The sequence below is a fragment of the Arvicanthis niloticus genome, chromosome 6 (genome assembly GCF_011762505.2).
Source record: "Arvicanthis niloticus isolate mArvNil1 chromosome 6, mArvNil1.pat.X, whole genome shotgun sequence".
In the NCBI taxonomy this organism is placed as follows: domain Eukaryota; kingdom Metazoa; phylum Chordata; class Mammalia; order Rodentia; family Muridae; genus Arvicanthis; species Arvicanthis niloticus.
In genome coordinates this window covers 21,023,143-21,043,711 of record NC_047663.1, presented here as the reverse complement: position 1 = coordinate 21,043,711, position 20,569 = coordinate 21,023,143, and the positions used below count along the sequence as shown (strand labels likewise).

At 46.6% G+C, this 20,569-nt stretch overlaps 1 protein-coding gene across 1 annotated transcript; it reads left to right on the top strand.

Moving 5' to 3' along the window:
* The first annotated feature begins 9,544 nt into the window (after positions 1 to 9,544).
* Positions 9,545 to 20,244, top strand: G6pc1 (glucose-6-phosphatase catalytic subunit 1). The gene is made up of 5 exons (XM_034507793.2): positions 9,545 to 9,865; positions 12,963 to 13,072; positions 14,953 to 15,058; positions 16,583 to 16,698; positions 18,704 to 20,244. Exons 1-5 carry the CDS (start codon positions 9,636 to 9,638, stop codon positions 19,213 to 19,215), a joined length of 1,074 nt encoding a protein of 357 aa, XP_034363684.1. The 5' UTR covers positions 9,545 to 9,635; the 3' UTR covers positions 19,216 to 20,244.
* Positions 20,245 to 20,569: the final 325 nt, after the last annotated feature.

Sequence of the window (20,569 nt, the reverse complement as noted above, 5' to 3'; positions counted from 1 at the left end):
GTGTGTGTGTGTGTGTGTGTGTGTGTGTGTGTGTGTGGTGTATGTGTGTATGTGTGGTGTGTGTGTGTGGTGTGTGTGTGTGTGTGTGTGTGTGTGTACATATGTACATCTACTTGCTTGTGGAGGCCAGATGACCAGGGTCTTCCTCAACTGCTGTCTTTTTTTTTTTTTATTATTTTACATTTATTTGTTTTGCATGAGGGGTGGACACATGGCACTCTGTGAATGTGGAAGTCAGAGGGTAATTTGTGGCAGTTGTTTATCTCCTTCCAACTTGTGGGTTCCAGAGGTCAAACTCAGGTCTCTGGGCTTGGCAGCAAGCACTTTTACCCAGTGAACCATCTAGCCGGCCCTCCACTTTGTTTTTGAGATAGGGTCTCTCCCTGAAATTGGACCTTGCTAGCTGGCTACTTGTTCTTGGCTCTGCCCCAGCTCTGGAGTTACAGAAGCATGCCATATGGCTGACTTTTTATGCAAGTGGTTGGGATCAGAACTCATGACTCCACGGTTGCCCAACAATCATTTTACAACTAAGCCATCCCCCCAGTCTCCTGCCCTCCTTTTTCCAATGTCCCATTACCCAAGACTAGTCACAAGACCAGACTCATAGTCAAAGGATAAAGATGTAACTTCATGTCCTGATAAGAAGTGAGGCACCGTCAAAGGCGAAGGGGCCAGGCCAGGGCTAAGAGCAGGTTCTCCACTGTCCAATCAACACTCACACTGAGCAGCTGATAGGTGAGCAGAGCTCAATTTCAGAGACTGAAAGAGATGCCGGCTTGGTCCTCAAGGCTCAATGTAGAAGAAAAGACTCGAGTCACAAACAGAACAACTTCAATGCATGCTTCATGTGATTCGTGCCACAAGGTTAGGATCACTTAAGTGCTACAGGTCCTTTAGTCAGAGGTGAGGGTCACTGTGTTGAGAAGGCTTACGTAGCTTGACCTTGAATATGGTTAGAATCTGGACATGTGCGGCAGAAGGAAGTGCCAGTCCCAGTGGAAAGAGGAGCAAAGCTAGGTCACAATGTCTATGGGGTGCAGGGGTGCAGGGACTGTGAGGAGAGGCCATTAGGGAACAAGACCGGAAAGAACCTGGGATTGGACACTGTGTGGACTTGACCTTCAGCTTTATTCTGTAGGCCTCGGGAGCCACTGAATGCTTTTTGGATGATGAGTAGAAAGCACTACTTTATAAAGCACCCGTCTTGTCAACAGTGGAATGGCTTGGGGTGGGGTGTGAGAGAGGAGTGGACGGTCAAAAGGTGGAGAAGGACCTGGGGTCTAGGTCAAAGAATTGCGCAAGCATGAGAACCCGAGATCCGGTCTCCAGCATCCATTCATTTCACCTGTGATCCCAGCACTGAGGTCCAGAATGGCTACAGGAGGAGCCTGGGAATCGTTGATGAGTCAGTCAAGCCAAACTGGCAAGTACCGCATTCAGTAAAAAATCTGTCTCAAACAACAAGGTGGAAGGACTGGAAAGACAACACAGAAGCTGAGAGCCCTTGCTGCTCTTGCAGAGGACCCAGGTTCTGTTCCCAGCACTTATATATGGCAGCTCTCAACCATCTATAATTCCAGTCCCAAGGGATCCAATGCTCTCTTCTGACCTCTATGGACACCGGGCACACACATGGTACACGTACATACAAGCAGGCAAAACTCTCAAGCACATACAAGAAAATAATATAAATTTAAAAAATTATTTCAATGTAAAAATAAGGTGGAGAGAAGTAGAAGACACCTGGCATTGACCTTTGACCTCTGGCTTCCACGTGCACATGCATGGGCCGGTGCACACTCACACACACATGTGCACACACATGTGTGCGCTACACACCCCAAGACGCAAATAAAAGGAAGTCCGTATAGGAGATGTAAGGGCAAGAGACCATCAAGCGACATCGAGGATGACAAGAATGCCAGGCTCAGTACCCATAGGAGGGCAAAAAGGATCTCCCCTCCAAAGCAGAGAAGGCTAGAGGAAAATCAGAACTGGAAGGAACTTATGGTTCCTTCCATAAGTGTGTGCAGGGGTCGGGGAGTGGGGGGGTGGGGGACATCCGGGCAGTATCTTTGTAGAGGCTAATAATACACACAGACTACAGAAGCAGATGGGGAGTTCGGTGGAGCATCCTTGAAGACAGCAAACATGATGTCAGAATTGTCCCACGTGGCTAGAAGATTAAGGAAGAAGCCAGTTGCTTGGAGACCAGTGAGATTTGACAATAGGTCACAGTCAACTTCCAATAGAGCAGATGAAGTCAAGGTCTCTTAGGGTCAAGGTGAAGGGAACAAGAAGGTTTTGCCTCTGGGTTTCTGGTTGGAGAGCTCCCCTGGATTCTTGGGACCACTTTCTGTTCTAAACCTTCCAAAGAGAAGGTGCTTAAAATGTCACTCAGGGGCTGGTGAGATGACTCAGCGGGTAAGAGCACTGACTGCTCTTCTGGAGGTCCTGAGTTCAAATCCCAGCAACCACATGGTGGCTCACAACCGTCTGTAATGAGATCTGATGCCCTCTTATGGGGTGTCTGAGGACAGCGACAGTGTACTTACATATAATAAATAGATAAATAAACCTCCAGGCTGGCACGAGCACGTCTGGAGCAAGAGGGAGAAGGGAAGGGGAAATACAAATCAAAACTAAACATGTAAAATGTCACCCAATCCCCTGTGCACACCCACCCACCCCCCAGCAGGGTCCTGTGCACCAAGACTCTGTCCTAAAAGCTAAGTGCATCTCAGCCTTATGATGTTTAAAACTGGAAAAACAAAAGGAATACCATTTCCCAGTCTGCCCTTCCAGAAAGGAAGCAGGTTAGCCTCTCGTGACCCTGCTTCCTGCTTCTCCATCCACACCTTGGGCTGTGGAGTCTGAGACATCACTTGCTGGCTGTTTACTTCCCAGCTGAGCCCTGCTGTGTTTTTCATAGCTAAAAATAGGTAGTGCCTGCCACTCTACTGGCTTCACAGGGCCTCCCTAACCTCAGTGTTTGTTTTCATAATAACTTGGGACCTCACCTTTTCCTTTCTCAGCATCTATGAACTCTCAGGGTGGTGGGGAAGTTAGAGTTGTCCAAGGCCACTCATTTCCTAATGTTTCCAGCAGGACAGCATGTACCATAAGACGGGTGCTTGCTTGAGACGAACGGTTCTCAGCTACCGGAATAACTGACTAAAGATGACAAGGACAGAGGTGGGGGCACAGAAAGCTCATTGTACATGGCAGGTACCAAGTCGGGGAGAGAGGCTTCTGTTGAGTCAAATGACCATCAGATCACAGCTGGTTCCAGTAGCCTTAGTGTCCAGGTGTCCTGGGATCATTGAGGGAGGATTGGCTTCCCAGGACATAAATTTAACCCTTTGTATTTTTTACATAACCAAGTGAAAATTTTGTTTGCTTCTTTGGTAGTTGTTTGTTTGTTTTGTTTTTTTCGAGACAAGGTTTCTCTGTGTAGCCCTGACTGTCCTAGAACTCACTCTGCAGACCAGGCTGGCCTCAAACTCAGAAATCCGCCTGCCTCTGCCTCCCAAGTGCTGGGATTAAAGGCGTGCGTCACCACTGCCCAGCCTAGTTGTTTGTTTTTAACACAGCGTTTTCTCTGTGAAGCCCTGGCTGTCCTGGAACTTGCTCCTTATACCAGGTTGGCCTTGAACTCAGAAATCTGCCTGCCTCTACCTCCCAAGTGCTGGGATTTAAAGGCGAGTGCCACCACTGCCCAGCTGTAAATTCATTTTTGTAAATACATTTATTGACTGTGAATGAGTGTGGGCATGCATATGAAGGTCAGAGAACAACTTGCATAGACAGGTCTCTCCTTCCACCTGTGGAAGTGGGTCCTGGGGATTGAACTCGGGTCCTCAGGTTTGGCTGCAGTCGCCTTTACCCAGTGAGTCATCTCACCCTGAATCATTAGGGTTTTTTTTTTTTTTTTGGAGGGGGGGGAGCACAATTTTCACAATTTCACAGTTAGGGCCTTGCTTTAGTACTCAGGCTGACCCTGAACTGCTCGAGCTCAGGCAATCCACCTGCCTCAGTCTCCTGAACAGCTGACACTAGAGGTACAGGTCATTGCACCCAGCAGACAGCATCTCGGTTTTCAAAATAGAGCTCTACTTACCGTTTGCTTTAGCTCTGTGGCAGAGGACCTGATATGATTGCACAAGGCCCTGGGTTCTATAAGAAATAGATTCAGAGGGTATTACATGGTCAGAATGGGAAAAGAAGTTGGTATGCCGCCAACCAGAGGGCTAGCAGGAAGGACCAAATTTGACAGAAGGAATGTTCCCTATATGCTGGAGGGTTTGTCATCACCAAAAGTTGTGTTGGGAACGAGCAAAGAGTCTGCCATCTGTCCCCGAGGGAACTGCTTGGATATTCGCAAAGGAGCAAGATGCCTTTGGGTAATTTTCAGTGAACAAAATGTCCAGTCACCCCTGAAAGCCAGGCTCCGACTGCCTGGTCAACAGGTGCACAGTTCAAGGTCCTCAACCTGAACTTTCTCACCGAACAGAGATAAGTCAGCCATTTTCACCGGCTAACAATCATTAACCCACCTCCACCTGGATCCCCGACTTGTTTTTCTAGCAAATGAACTGGGTCTCACTCTGAAGGTGACAACTGCTGAGCCAGCCTGTTTCCACAGTCCACCGTGGCCTCCCCCATCGATTGCTGGGTAGGAGAGAGGAAAAAGAAACCAACTCAAACTTGTAAAGAAAAGAAATACTAAATTAAAATTATATGGCTTGGTAGCGTTCTTGCCTAACACGCTCAAGTGGCTTCCTATAAACCTGGAGCTGTGGTACAAGACAGTAATCCCAACACTCAAGGCAGGGAGGTCGTTCAAGGGTATTCTTGGCTACAGAGAGAATTTAAGGTCAGCCTGACTGGAGACACTGTTTTCATACACACACACACACACACACACACACACACACACACACACAGAGAGAGAGAGAGAGAGACAGAGAGACAGAGAGAGAGAGAGAGAGAGACAGAGGCAGACAGAGAGAGAGAGATGTTTATTTTTCAGTTTTCACCCCATCCACACGCTTCAGAGATACCTGTCTACAGCAGCTCAGAACCAGCTGTGCAGTGTATCCTGGTTACAGTTTGTAAACAAGACTTATTCCAGCAACACTAATGTATACAGTGCAAGAAGCCCCACTCTCCACAGAGCCCGGAGTCCCGGCCAGAATACAGGATTGAGCTTCAGATAAAATGAGATTTTCTTTCTGGTAGTAAATGCAATTTCGGCTGCCATGCATAGTGAACTACACCCCCTTCCTCTCTCAGCTCATCTGCTGGCTAGTAAACCAGAAGGAATGAGTCGTCGACCTCACTCTGCAGAAGGTGGCAGTCCAGACACTGTGCTACTTAAGGGTGAGCCAGACTGTACTTTCTGGTCCCTTTCCCTCATGTTCTTCCCAAACTTCTGAGTGTCTATCTATGAAAAAGATGCCCGGTGTCCTTGCTGGTTACACTCCCTAACAAGCAAACTCCAAGCCGTTTCCCATTATTTCTGAGGCTTCATTGGAACCTCCCAGAGGGCGTATATATGTCCAGAGTCTTCCCCATTGAAGATTCACAAGGGGCTCACTGGCATTTGTACAAATAAAAGACAACTTCAATACAAGAAGTTCCAAGTCTTGGCTGCTACGCCGGGCTCCCTGCCCCCCAGTGCCCCAGGGATCAGTCAGGATTTGACTTAGAATGCCTGCGGGTCCATGAAGCACTGTGCTCTGGGAAATGTTGGTTAAATTGAACTGGAGATTTTGTTTTGTTTTGTTTTGTTTTGTTCTTTGTTTGAGACAGGGTTTCTCTGTGTAGCCCCTGCTGTCCTAAAACTTGCTCTGTAGACCAGGCTTGTGCTGCCACCACTTCTAGCTGGAGAATTTAACAAAAAAAAAAAAAAAAAAAAAAAAAAAGGCAGACAAGACTTAGAGAGAGGGGGGCTAGAGATGGTTCAGTGGTTGGGAACGTGTGCAGCTCCCACAAAGGATTCATGTTCAGTTCCCAGCACCCACAGTAGCCCACAACTGCTGGTAACTCCAACCTTACACTTTGCACACACACACACACACATAAACACAACCACATATACACAAATAACCATACAAACACAACCACAACCACACACACAAACACAACCACGTGCACACGAACACACATACAAAAACACACATACACAAATAAACATTACAAATAAATTTTGAAAAAGAATCGATCTTTTTAAAAAAAATTATTTGAAAAAATAATGAGAGGTAGATGGCAAGTTTATCTTTGGAGATAGACTTTTGTTATTTTGTGTTGGCTTTTTGTTTGTTTGTTTCTGTAGTGCTGCTGATCAAACACAGATGTGCATGCACACCACACAGCTGCTCCAATGCTGAGTTACCCTCCCCAACCCCAAGATAATCTGTTTGTTCTTTTGGAGACAGGGTCTCACTGTGTAACCCAAGCTGGTCTTGAACCTACAGCCTCCTGGGTTCACCTCCTGCTAGGATTACAAGTGTGTACCATCATAGCAAGTGAGATAATTTCTTTCTTTTTTTTTTTTTTAAGATTTATTTATTTTGGGGCTGGAAAGATGGCTCAGGGGTTAAGAGCACTGGCTGCTCTTCCAGAGGTCATGGGTTCAATTCTCAGCAACCACATAGTGGCTCACAACCATCTGTAACTGGATTCAATGCCTTCTTCAGATAAAATAAATAAATAAATCTTAAAAAAAAAAAGATTCATTTATTTTATGTATGTGAGTACACTGTCGCTGTCTTCACACACACCAGAAGAGGGCATTGGATCCCATTACAGATGATTGTGCGTCACCGTGCAGTTGCTGGAATTGAACTCAGAACCTCTGGGAAAGCAGTCAGTGTTCTTAACCGCTGAGCCGAGATAATTTCTTAAACACCTAGATCCTTCACAACGCCTCCAGAAAACCAACTGCTTGGTGCACAGGATTTGCGTTTTGTGACCAAGAGGCTGGGTCCACAACTTCTCTAGTTGGTTTCCCAACAGGCTCAGGTCCTCTAGGATTCACCTCTTTCTGCACATGATAAAAATGTGCTGGAAGCAGCAAAGCGCTGAGAGGTCAAAGATGAGGGCTAGCAAACAGGCTCGTGATGTCATCTACGCTCGACCTACAGGGTCCCCCACCCAGCAGGCAGGCTGCAACCAAGGCTCCCACAGCCTCGCCACGCCACGAGCAGACTAAGAAGACATCAGCCCTGTTCTGAACAGCCCTTATCAGCATGAGTGGGCAGTGCTCCTGGAGTTCCTCTGATGATAGCGATCTAGGTTCACTCTCCATATGCCAAGCACATGGCAGAGCCCTGCCTGACACAGACAGGCCAGCTCCTCACCCTGCACAGACCCAGACAGTGGCCTTTGGATGCTTTGTCAGAGAGTCTGCTTTGCCCTCAACTCACCTCAAGCCACAGAAACTCCTGTCCTAGGATCACCATGGCTGTTACTCAATAGTCTCTAGGAAGAGTTACCTGGTAGAGAGAAGGGTCTGCCTCTTCTAGTGAGACACATTCCCGATGGCCCCCAAAGTCTTGACAGTGGAGGATACTGTCTACCATATGTCCCAAGACACTGAGCATTTGCTTCCTCTGTGGCCACCTCACCCTCCCTCCACCTTAGCAACAGCCTGCGTAGGGCAATCAGAGTCTGCTTGAGATAGCAGGGAGAGATGAAAAGCCAGCTCTCACCTCCAGGTGCATGGCACACATCCGGGAAGATGTGTGGATCGTTGTTTCCAGCGTGGGATGCCGTCAGCATTTTCTACAGATTTAGGAACTCTTAATGTCTTCTCACTGGCCCCAATCTAATCCATATGTAAAAAGTAATATGAGTTTAATGCTGGGAAAGCCATGTGGGTTTTAAAATTTCTTATTCCTGTTAGTTTTACCCTTGAAAATGCATGATCTGTCACTAAATCGACTTCCCTGCTCCCTTCTGAGTCTGTGACCTGGAAGTGAGGTCTGTCCCTTGTTTGAGTGATTGTATAAACATATATGAAAGAATAATCAAGAAGGCCTTTTTCCTCTTGCTCTTCCTTTTTTCCTTCCTTCCTTCCTTCCTTTTTTTGGGGGGAAGGGAGAGGGGATTCAAGACAGGGTTTCTCTGTGTAGCCCTGGCTGTCCTGGAACTCACTCTGTAGACCAGGCTGGCCTCGAACTCAGAAATCCGCCTGCCTCTGCCTCCCAAGTGCTGGGATTAAAGGCGTGCGCCACCACTGCCCGGCTATATCTTATGTTTAAGGTAACAACTTAATTAATCAGTGCATTAAAAAGTGACTGGTCAGGTTGGAGAGATGAGTCAGCAGTTAAGAGCACTGACTGCTCTTCTAGAGGACCCAGGTTCAATTCCCAGCAACCACATGGCAGCTCACAGCATTCTGTAACTCCAAGAGCTGTGCAGGTAAAACACCAATGCACAAAAGAAATAAAAAAAACTTTTTAAAAAGGCTATCTCCTGGGCTACACGAGATGGCTCACCTAGTTCAATCCCCAGTAACCACAGGGTGGGAGGAGAGACAGGAATGAACATTCTCCACAACGTTAGGATCCAACGAACTCGCTACCTCCAAGTGAATTACGAAGACTCCCGGGACTGGTTCGTCTTAGTGTCTGTGATCTCTGATCACAGGAATGCCTTCTGTGTCCTCTTTCCCATCTGGAGTCGACCCCTAATCTACACACATGTTCTGTCACATGCTCACACATGTATACACATCAATGAAAAACATTTTAAATAAACCTTTTAAAATGCTTTTTAAAAATATTTTTCTTTCATGTGCATTGGTGGGGTTTGCTGCATGTATATCTGTGTGAAGCTGTTGGATGCTCTGGAGCTGGGTCAGTTACTGACATCTGTGAGCTGCCGTGTGGGTGCTGGAAACTGACCCCTTGAAGACCAGCCAGTGCTCTTAACCACAGAGCCATCTCTCCAGCCCAATGAGAAAACATTTTAAATGATTGTTTTCTTGCCCTAATAAGTATAAAAATCAATATTGGAGACACTATTGGCTTTGCAAACCAGAGGTGGACCCCCAGATCCCGGTGAACTTGATGAAAGGCCGAGTGAGAGTTTCCAGGAAAACAAAGCCTACTGCTGCATATTTTGTATATTATAAATTAATAACTTAAAATGTCACTCCCCACAGTAGCAAACTTGTCTCCAAATAAATACAATTGCAGACTTCAAAAAACAGATGCCCTTGCAAGAGTCATGGTTGAAACAGACTCTGCCCTGAGCCTCTGGCCCGGCTTCAGGGATCAGGAAGGAGGGCAGCCCCTGGCACCGTCAAGCAGTGTGCCCGAGTTAATAATTGGCTCTGCCAATGGCCGATCAGGCTGTTTTTGTGTGCCTGTTTTGCTATTTTACGTAAATCACCCTGAACATGTTTGCATCAACCTACTGATGATGCACCTTTGATCAATAGATTTTAGACAAAAGTGGTTTTTTGAGTCCAAAGATCAGGGCTGGGTTGACCTACAAACTGAATCCAGGGCATATAAAACAGGGGCAAGGCACAGTCTGATAGCAGAGGAACCAAGGCCAACCAGGCTGCACTCACTGCACGGGCTGCGCTGGCAGCTTCCTGAGGTACCAAGGGAGGAAGGATGGAGGAAGGCATGAACATTCTCCACGACTTTGGGATCCAGTCAACTCGCTATCTCCAAGTGAATTACGAAGACTCCCAGGACTGGTTCGTCTTAGTCTCTGTGATCGCTGACCTCAGGAATGCCTTCTATATTCTCTTTCCCATCTGGTTCCATCTTCAAGAGACTGTGGGCATCAACCTCCTCTGGGTGGCAGTGGTCGGAGACTGGTTCAACCTTGTCTTTAAGTGGTAAGAACCATCCCAGGGGGTGATGGGTAGAGAAAGAGGCTGTGTTCAGCAGGGGTACCCCCATACTATTCACCAAGCTACAGGTTAGTTCTCATTGGCTTGAGCGTCTCTACAGAAAGAATAAAGGTCGAGAGAATCTCACCAGGGTCTGGAAATGGGGAGAAAGGCTATTTTGTCAGACCTGAGGGATGGAAAGACAGCTGAGTTTAATGAAAAGTGTGAGTGTAGGCTTTACTTTGGTTTATTTGACTTTATTATTTAGAGTTAGGGTCTTGTGTAGCCCAGGCTGGCCTCAAACTTAGAGACAATGACCCTGACTTGACCTTAAATTCTTCTTGTCTAGACCTCCTGAGTGCTGGGATTACAGGTGTGTGCCACCACATGTAGTTGAGCATGCAGGGGCTTGGAGCATGATAGCAAGGACTCCCCGATGGGGCTCCATCCTAACCCTGAGCTCAGGTGTGAAAGAAGCCCTTTTATTACTATTTCTCTGGGTGCCATAGAAACAGAGGTGGGGAAGAAGCAGGGAGGGTGTAAGGAGGGAAGTGATTTGTCACCTTTTGGTTAGGTGGTGAAAAGTGATCCAGATAGCCAGGACCTTCCAACATAAACTCACTCAGCTTCTTTCTGTTTGAGAATCTATAAACTTTGGTTTTCTCCACAATCTTAATAGTATGCACAATGAATATTTATTGAGCAGCTACTGTGTGCCAGGCTTGTGCACATGCTCTCTGTCTCTGTCTGTCTGTCTGTCTGTCTGTCTGCCTGTCTGTCTGTCTCTTTGTCTTTCTGTGTATGTGTGTGTCTGCCTGTCTTTCTCTGTGTGTGTGTGTGTCTGCACATGTACATGCGTGTACATGTATGTGAGTGTATTTGCAGAGGCCAGAGAAGTCATTCCTCAGAAACTTTTCAAGACAAGGTCTCTGATTGGACTGAAGCTCCTGAGTAGATTAGGCCAATGAGCCCTGGAGACCCACCTGCCTGTATCCCCACAGCTGGATGCACCAGGCCCAGGATTCTTTTGCTAGGATGTGGATGGAGTTCAGGCTTTGTGTTCCATAGCAGGCACTTTTACCTACGGAGCCATCACCCAGTCCCTGATTGCCAGATTTGCTTATGGATTGATTGTTTGTTTGTTTGTTTGGAGATAGAATCTCACTATGTAGCCCTGGCTGTCCTGAAATTTATGGTGTAGACCAGGCTAGCCTCAAACTCACAGAGATCTGCCTTGGTTCTGATTCCAGAGTGTTGGGATTAAAGATGTGCACCAACAAGCTTGGCTTTGCTTGCGCTTTTTGAGATGGGGGATGGGGTCTCTTCTCATTCTATAACCCAGCCTGGCCTGGAGCTGGTTAAGTAGTCCAGTCTGGTCTCGACTCATGCCTCTTCTCAAGTGCTGGGATTATAGGTGTGAGCCACCGTGCGTGTATGCTTTTAAGTTCTAGATCCAGAATGCAGAGCCTGTACGTGCTCTTTAGTACTGAACCATACCCTCAGCTCCATGGCATTTTTTTCTTCTTACAAGACAAGGTCTCTTGCTGTGTAACCTAGACTAGTGTCCAATTTGTTTTTTTGTTGTTGTTGTTGTTGTTGTTGTTGTTGTTGTTGTTTTGGTTTTTTGGGGTTTTTTTGTTTGTTTTGTTTTTTGTTTTTTTGATTTTTTGAGACAAGGTTTCTCTGTGTAGCCCTGGCTGTCCTGGAACTCACTCTGTAGACCAGGCTGGCCTCGAACTCAGAAATCCGCCTGCCTCTGCCTCCCGAGTGCTGGGATTAAAGGTGTGTGCCACCACTGCCCGGCTAGTGTCCAATTTGTAATCCTCAAACCTCAGACTCCAGAGGGATTAGAGGTGTGTACAACTATACCTAGGTCCAGGGCATTTTTTGTTTTGTTTTGAGTCAAGGACTCAGGTGACGTGGGTTGGCCTGAAACTCAGTAAGTAGCTGATAGTCATGGTGGATTTTCAATCCTCCTCTTTCTTCAGACAAGGGCTAGGATTACAGGTGTGTTTCTTTCTGCCAGGTGTGTGTGTGTGTGTGTGTGTGTGTGTGTGTGTGTGTGTGTACGTGCATACATATGGACATCAGAGGACAGCTTACAGGAGTCTATTCTCTCCTACCACGTGATCTAAAAATAGAACTCAGCTTATCAGGTTTGTGGGCAGGCACCTTTACATGTTAGCCGTCTTGCTGGCCTGACTCCTTCAGTTCTCGTATTCTTTGGCCATAAGTAATAAAAGTTCTTGCCGGGCGGTGGTGGCGCACGCCTTTAATCCCAGCACTTGGGAGGCAGAGACAGGCGGATTTCTGAGTTCGAGGCCAGCCTGGTCTACCAAGTGAGTTCCAGGACAGCCAAGGCTATATAGAGGAACCCTGTCTCGAAAAAAAAAAAAAAAAAAGTTCTTAAGAGAAGAACAAACGGGGTTCAAGACTGAATCTAGGGTCTCACACATACTAATCATGTGATATACCACTTGATATACCCCCAGCCCTCTTTAATTTATCTTTATTATAAAGTGGGTTCTTGGGGTTGAGACATGGCTCAGTCACTGTCTTACAAGCCCAAGGACCTGAGTTCTTACATTTGTAACCCCAACAGTAGTAAGGTGAAGACTGGTGGATCCCTGGAGCTAATCTAACCTGATGGGTGAGCTTCAGATCAGCCTGAGACTCCATGTCAAAAGAGGCAGATGGCCTTTCTGAGGTTGTCCTCTGGCCTCCACACCACTTCTCCATGTATACATACACATTAGATTGTGTTGGGGGGGGGATTGGCAGATGAGGGAGGGATAGTGAAAAGGGGGGCAGGATCTAGGCTAGCCCCAATGTCTTAGTCTCAAGTGATCCTTCTGTGTCAGCCTCCCAGTAGCTAAGACCACCACTGCACCTAATTTCTGAAGCGAAATGTTTATGTTTGAGTAGATAATACATTCAAACTGTTCAAACTTCAGAAATTATCATACATAGTGCCCCCATACCTCTCCCCAGTACCTCCAAAGGCAATAAACACTCAAGCTTCTTTCTCTCCTTGAAAATTTTACTGGGCTTCCAGTAAAATCACGTACTGACTCACTCCAGATATTGGCTCTGCTCTCCGCAGGATTCTTTTTGGACAGCGCCCGTATTGGTGGGTCCTGGACACTGACTACTACAGCAACAGCTCTGTGCCTCTGATAAAGCAGTTCCCTGTCACCTGTGAGACTGGACCAGGTGAGAGTCCCAACCCTCACTGAGGCAGAGTGGATGTCATTCTTCACAGACTGGCACTAACGTCCTGTGTGGATCTGCACTGACCTTGAGGGGGCTTGAGGACAGACATTGATTTATTCTGTTGTCACAGTCACTTTGTCTTCCATGTGGCACAAATTCACCCTAAATCATGGTACCAAGGCCTTGTATTGCTAGTTTGGAAATCTAAGTGATGTCTCCAGGATTAAAGTTACTAGTCCAAGAGAGGCAGTGGTATACCCATGGGCAATCACTAGTCAGAGTAACTGACCCAGAGCCCTGTATCCAGAGAAGAGACAGTGGTTGACAGAAGCCTGAGGCCTTGATTGTCCTTCTTGGCAGCCTGGTCCTGTGAACAAGGTCCTCTAAGTGGACTGCCCCATACCTAATGCTACCTGCAGTTTTCCTCCTATTTGAGGGAGTTTGTTTCTTCGTGTTGAGGGATGTCCTCACATAGACCCAACTGGTCCTAAATTCATTATGTAATTGAAGATGAACTTGAGCTTCTGATCCCCCTTCTTCCATAACAAATTAGTAAAGCAATATGTCAGAAGATTGCCAGGATCTACTTGGCATCTCACAGCTGTCTGTAACTGTAGTTTCAAGGGATCTAATTCTATGAATACTGCATGTAGATGGTGAGCAGACATTCATGTGGGAAAAGTACACATACACATGATTTTTTTTTAAATAGGAGAGGAGAGGGAAAGACAGGAGAAAATAGAGAGAAAGAGAGAGAGAGTTTGTCCATCAGACTTCCTGAGTGTTGTGTGGAGTGGAGACGAGAGCAGTTGATACCCTCCAGAGCCACCATTGTTCAGGGAAGGGATGTGCTGACAGGCCAGTGAAGGCCAGTTGAGACTAAACCTCACATGACTCCACAAGGAGTCCCCAACTAGAGATGTCTCTTCAAAAATTGCTCTGAACAGGTTAAGGGCGCCAGCCTGTATGGCATAATACAGACTAGCCATGGGAAATAGCTACACTTAAGTATAGAGGATAATGTTGACCAAGATGGCTGTCTTCAGCCCAAAGACATGCCCATAAAAGGCTAAGAGTTAAGCACCACCCACAACTACATTCTTTTTTTAAAATTGTATTTATTTTTTTTTTTTTATTTCTATGAGTACACTGTAACTGTCTTCAGACACACACTAGAAGAGTGCATCAGATCCCATTACAGATGGTTGTGAGCCACCATGTGGTTGCTGGGAATTGAACTCAGGACCTCTGGAAGATCAGTTGGGGCTCTTAACCGCTGAGCCATCTCTCCAGCCCTTACAACTACATTCTTACCAGCTGGAAAACTATCATTCCTTTCAGGAGTGGGGTGTGGATGACAGGTTAGGAGTGGGAAGCAACTGGAAGTTGGTCAGAGTAAGTCTCATTGAAAAAGCACGAACTGAGTCAAGACATGAAGAGGCCAGGGAGCTGGCCAGAAGAACTTTGGGAGAAGAGCATGTCTGATATGTTTAGACTCGAGCAAAGAGGCAGTGTGGCCAGAGCAGAGTGAGAAGGAAAACATGGGGGAGCTGATAGTGGATGGATCACTGTGTAATTTGCACCCCCAGTGTCCTGATTCCTATGCAATCTGCAGACCATCTGTAACCTCAAGAGCAATGGATGATCATAGTGCTCCCACACCCCTGCACAATTCTTGGCACACAGTGTGAATTCCATTTGTTACATAATCAAACTACCAATAAAGGGATGGACAGTGAGGTGGGTGGATAGCTAGCTAGACGGAAGACTTGATCAATGGATGGGCTGATGGATGGGTAGACGTGTGGCTGATGCCTTGGCAGTCTCTCAGATGAACATCTTTCCATCTTGAGTCCATTCATCTCTCTTCTGCCATTTAGGGAGTCCCTCCGGCCATGCCATGGGCACAGCAGGTGTGTACTACGTAATGGTCACGTCTACTCTCGATTTCTTTCGTGGAAAGAAAAAGCCAACATATGGATTCAGGTAAGAACTCACCTCTGGGGATGGGGGTAAGCAGGAAGCTGTCCACTGTGTGGCTGACCCAGAGGGGTTTTCCCCACCTCACCAGCTCATTCTCACACCTACAGTTGCCACTAGTAAGAGGTGTTGCATTTCCTCTGTGTGTTGACATCACAGGACGCTTAGGCCAGAAGGGATCCACCAGGGTAGCCCTCGTTTTAGACAAAGAAAAAAAGCTTACCATGGTAAACAGAAATTCTAAAGATCATCTAGAGCAGTGGTTCTCAACCTGTGGGCCAAGAACACTTTGGGGTCACATATGAGATATCCTGCACGTCAGATATTTACATTATAATTCATAACAGTAGCAAAATTACAGTTATGGAATAGCAATGAAATAATTTTATGGTTTGGGTCACAACAACATGAGGGACTGTATTAAAGGGCCACAGCATTAGGAAGGCTGAGCACAGCTGTTCTAGAGAGTGGCGGAGCTTAGATTAAATTCATTATATCAGCGTGGCGGTGCACGCCTTTAATCCCAGCACTTGGGAGGCAGAGGCAGGCGGATTTCTGAGTTCGAGGCCAGCCTGGTCTACAGAGTGAGTTCCAGGACAGCCAGGGCTACACAGAGAAACCCTGTCTCGAAAAATCAAAAATAAATAAATAAATAAATAAATATTCATTATATCATTCATTCACTTATGGGTTTGGTTCTGGGTATCAGACTTGGGGCTTTGTGCATTTGTATAGTCTATCACAGAACTATATCTCTAGCATTAAAATAAATTCCACTTCTGTATCATCCTGGAGTCACTTCATATAGGTTAAAATAAGCAGACATAAGTTCCCAATGTGAGTATCCTGGGTATGCAGCCACAGTGTAAATCTTTAGTTATCAAATGGATAAAAATGGGCAGTTAAGATGCATATAAAGGGGAGATGGAAGGATGGCTCAGGAGTTAAGAACACTGGAGGATCTTCCGGAGAACTTGGATTCAGTTCCCAGCACCCACTTGGTGGTTCACAGCAGCCTAGAACTCCAGTTCCAGGAGATCTGATTCCACCTCTATGGACTCCAGGCAGACACCTGGTATACAGATATCCATGCAGGCAACACACACACACACAGAACCCCCCTCTCTCTTTCACACTCACAAAACACACAGAGAGAACCTCTCTCTCTCTCTCTCTCTCTCTCTCTCTCTCTCTCTCACACACACACACACACACACACACACACACACAGGTCTTTAAGTCTCAACACTTACAAGACCACCCCTCCTACTCCCACCCAAACAGGGCCACTAACTAGAGACCAAGTATTCAAATACCTGAGAATGAGATGGGGGGGGGGGGGCGGGGGAGCATCCCATTCAGAACACGACAAGCACCAAGCATTTTTGAGCTTTTGAGTAAGGCTTCCAAGTTCTAAAAATTCCTCGAATAGAGCCTCCGTTTGCCAGACTCCTCTGTTCCCACCAGGGCTGTTTTCTTTGCCAAAGGATCTCCATTTGGGTTCTGGAGTGTTCGCCTATTGTCTTGCAGGTGTTTGAACATCATCCTGTGGTTGGGATACTGGGCTGTGCAGCTGAACGTCTGTCTGTCCCGGATTTACCTTGCTGCTCACTTTCCCCACCAGGTTGTGGCTGGAGTCTTATCAGGTATCAGCAGCTCCTATTCCTTCCCCACCTACTTCCTATTTCTTCTGGATCTTCCTTGCTTGGCACGGCCTCCTACTGTCAACCTTTCAGTAGTTTCTGAGTCAAAGGTCAGTGGCTGGGAGGCCACTGGGCGTGGTTTTGTCTGTAAACCAGCATGAGGACCAGGTTTGTAGGTTTACCTGAATTTGACTCCCAGTACCCACATAAAAAAAGCTTCCACAGCAGTGTCTGCCCCGTATTCCCTGGGTAGGCAGAGACAGGAGAATCCCCAGAGTTGACTGACAAGCCAGCCTAAGTTGATTGGTGAGCACCAGGTCTCAATGACAGACTACATACATACATACATACATACATACATACATACATACATATGGTGGATGCTCCAGAGGAACAGCACCTGAGGCTGACCTCTGGCTCTGCATACACACACACACACACACACACACACACACACACACACACACACACACGTACACAATTTGAAATTAGTTTATACAGCTAAAGTGTCCCAGGAAAGTTGCACTTCATTGAGCTAAACTCACCCGACTGAGTTTGTTTCAAGTTTCCAAGCTTCTTATAGTCTTTATTTGTCTCTGATTTTTAGTTTGAACCAGCTCTCAGTTCCTTTTCAGAGAATCTCCCAAATGCACAGGCTCTTGGGAGAGCTATCATTGAAATGTTTATTTGCAGACCTACCATGTCTGCAGCCAGTGTTCTCTCATAGACATTTGTGAGTTTGCAATTTCTGAGATCCAGTTAGGAAGAGAAAGAAAGTATTTAGGTTAAGGATTGAAAACAAGACAAATAAACAAACAAGCAAACAAAACCATTGTCTAGATTTGAGGCTGGGGGAGGGGCAGAACAAACAATTGCAAGCCTGAGGATCTGAGTTTGATCCCTGGAACCCGCCCCATCTAATTGTCCTCTGACTTCCACATGTGTGCTGTGGATGCACACACATGCCTAAACACATGCCCACATACATGCTCACACACACACACACATACACACACATGCCCACATACATACCACACACATGCTCACACACATGCCCACACACATGCCCACACACATGCCCACACACATGCTCACACACATGCCCACACACATGCTCACACACATGCTCACACACATGCCCACACACATGCTCACACACATGCCCACACACATGCTCACACACATGCTCACACAAACACACACATGCCCACACACATGCGCACACACATACACATACACATGCCCACACACATGCCCACACACATGCTCACACATACCCACACACATACATACACATACACACACATGCCCACACACATACACACACATATACTCACACATACACACACATGCCCACACACATACACACACATATACTCACACATACACACACATGCCCACACACATATACACACACATACACACACAAAGACAAAATAAAATGTGTAGAAAAATAAATAAATGGTGGCACACGCCTTTAATCCCAGCACTTGGGAGGCAGAGGCAGGTGGATTTCTGAGTTCGAGGCCAGCCTGGTCTACAGAGTGAGTTCCAGGACAGCCAAGGGCTACACAGAGAAACCTTGTCTCAAAAAACCGAAAAAAAAGGAAAAAAACCAACTCCCATACTTTGCCCTTAAACCTCCACTCAGGTGCCATGTCACATATGTGCCTGCCCACCAACAGACATACTTACATACACACACCCAATAAATATATAGATGTGGTAAAAATTTAAATAAATAAATAGGATAAGTTCATTCAATGGGGTTGTCTGGTGGGAATACTCTCTGTCGCCCAACCCCGAGGATATGCAAGATGAAACAGGACCCAACTCACACAACAGGAAACTTAAACTCGGCGGGAAGATGCATGTGATAGGATTCTCCCATCTGAAAGACACTGTGCTGAGGACCCTCCACTTTGGAGTGTGATTTAAATTCATCTCTGGTATGACGGCCTGTCACCCATAGCCACCCCTATTCCTCACAGCTCTTTCTCACACACAGGTATTGCCGTGGCTGAAACTTTCAACCACATCCGGGGCATCTACAATGCCAGTCTCCAGAGATACTGTCTCATCACCTTTTTCCTGTTCGGTTTCGCACTTGGATTTTATCTGCTGCTAAAAGGGCTAGGGGTGGACCTCCTGTGGACTTTGGAGAAAGCCAAGAGATGGTGTGAGCGGCCGGAATGGGTCCACCTTGACACTACACCCTTTGCCAGCCTCTTCAAAAACCTGGGGACCCTCTTGGGGTTAGGGCTGGCCCTCAACTCCAGCATGTACCGGAAGAGCTGCAGGGGAGAACTCCGCAAGTCGCTCCCGTTCCGCTTTGCCTGCATTGTGGCCTCCTTGGTCCTCCTGCATCTCTTTGACTCTCTGAAGCCCCCATCCCAGATTGAGTGGATCTTCTACATCTTGTCTTTCTGCAAAAGTGCAACAGTCCCCTTTGCATCCGTCAGTCTTATCCCTTACTGCCTAGCCCGGGTCCTGGGACAGACACACAAGAAGTTTTTGTAAGGCATGGGAAGTCTTTGGTATTTAAAATCAACAACCATGCAAAAGACTAGGAGCAATCCAAGCCTTCTGCAGCCCATTGTGAGGCCAGAGGTGTTTATACCGGCCCTGGGAGCCCTGTCTTTCTTTATTATCTTAACCAAAAAGGTGAAGTTTTAAAAGCTAACAGGGCTGTTTGAAGAAAGCTTGAATGCTAGAAGTTGGGTCATTCTGGATGTTTCCCTGAAGACTCACTTACCAGTCTCCTCCTGTCAGATACAGAAGAGATCCTGACTGAGAATGCTCTCACTGTGCAGAATCTTCTAGGCTGGGAAAAGGAAAAGAGAACCGTGCATTTGCTAGGAAGACAAAGAAGGGTCGGGAGGAGGGGGAGTGTTTTGTGTGTCAAGCAAACCATATGCAAGCCATGTCTAACCAGCTTTGGTTATGCCTGAGTCTTTAGATACTACACTCTTGATAATGGTAGACCGACCAACTGGTATGATGAGTGCTTGTATTCCTGAATGGTAATGATGACTCAGGCAGTACCCCTTCCCTTTCTTGTCCCGCCTTTCTCCTCCTCAGCCTATATCTGCATTCCTTAGAATTCTCCATTGTTCCTGGGCCCTGCTGCTGGACCCTGCGGGTGTCTGGTGGGCAACTGTTTGATGGTGCTTTTGTAGGGTTAAGTGAAACTCTGAGATCTTGGGCAAAATGGCATGGGGAGAGCCAGGATTCCTCTCTCCAAAGGTCACTCCGATGTTACTTTTGATTCCTGGAGCAGAAATATGACTCCTTTCTCTCCGCCCAAGCCAGCCAAGAGCTCACTCTTAGAGGAAAAGGCGGCCCTCTGCGCCTGTCCTCCAGCCCTGGCTGATTGGCAGAGTATGTCTTCAAGAAGAAAGAAAGGTAAAGCTATTTATTCAAAATTTTTGGGGTTTTGCTACAAAGGATGCACACATTTCCACCCACGCCAAGTACTTTGTTCCTAATATCTTTGATAAGAAAACTACGTGTGCAGTATTTTATTAAAGCAACGTTTTTATTTAAGAATGGAGTCTTGCTTATTACTCTATTTTATTTTGTTTTTATTATTTTTCTTTGTGTTTTATGTGTCCGGGTATTTTTGTCTGCGTCTATGTCTGTGCACCATGTGCGTGCCTGGGGCTGGAGTTACAGCTGTTGTAAACTGCCATGTGGGGGGCTGGGAATTGAACTTAGGTCCTCAAAACGCCCGTAAAAACATCAAGCATGGTGGTGCACACTTGTAATACCAGCAATGGTGAGACAGGAGGGGAAGACAGGTTGAACCTGAGCCTGGCTCATGAGGTGGTGTTTCAGGCCAATGAGAGACCCTATCTTAAAAGGTGAGGGTGTG

What these genes read in the sequence shown, in the direction of transcription:
- G6pc1 (XM_034507793.2), top strand. Translation starts at nt 9,636, where the DNA reads ATGGAGGAAGGCATGAACATTCTCCACGACTTTGGGATCCAGTCAACT. An exon ending in TTCAACCTTGTCTTTAAGTG is followed by an intron (nt 9,866 to 12,962) that starts GTAAGAACCATC and finishes TGCTCTCCGCAG; the next exon opens with GATTCTTTTTGGACAGCGCC. An exon ending in CACCTGTGAGACTGGACCAG is followed by an intron (nt 13,073 to 14,952) that starts GTGAGAGTCCCA and finishes TCTGCCATTTAG; the next exon opens with GGAGTCCCTCCGGCCATGCC.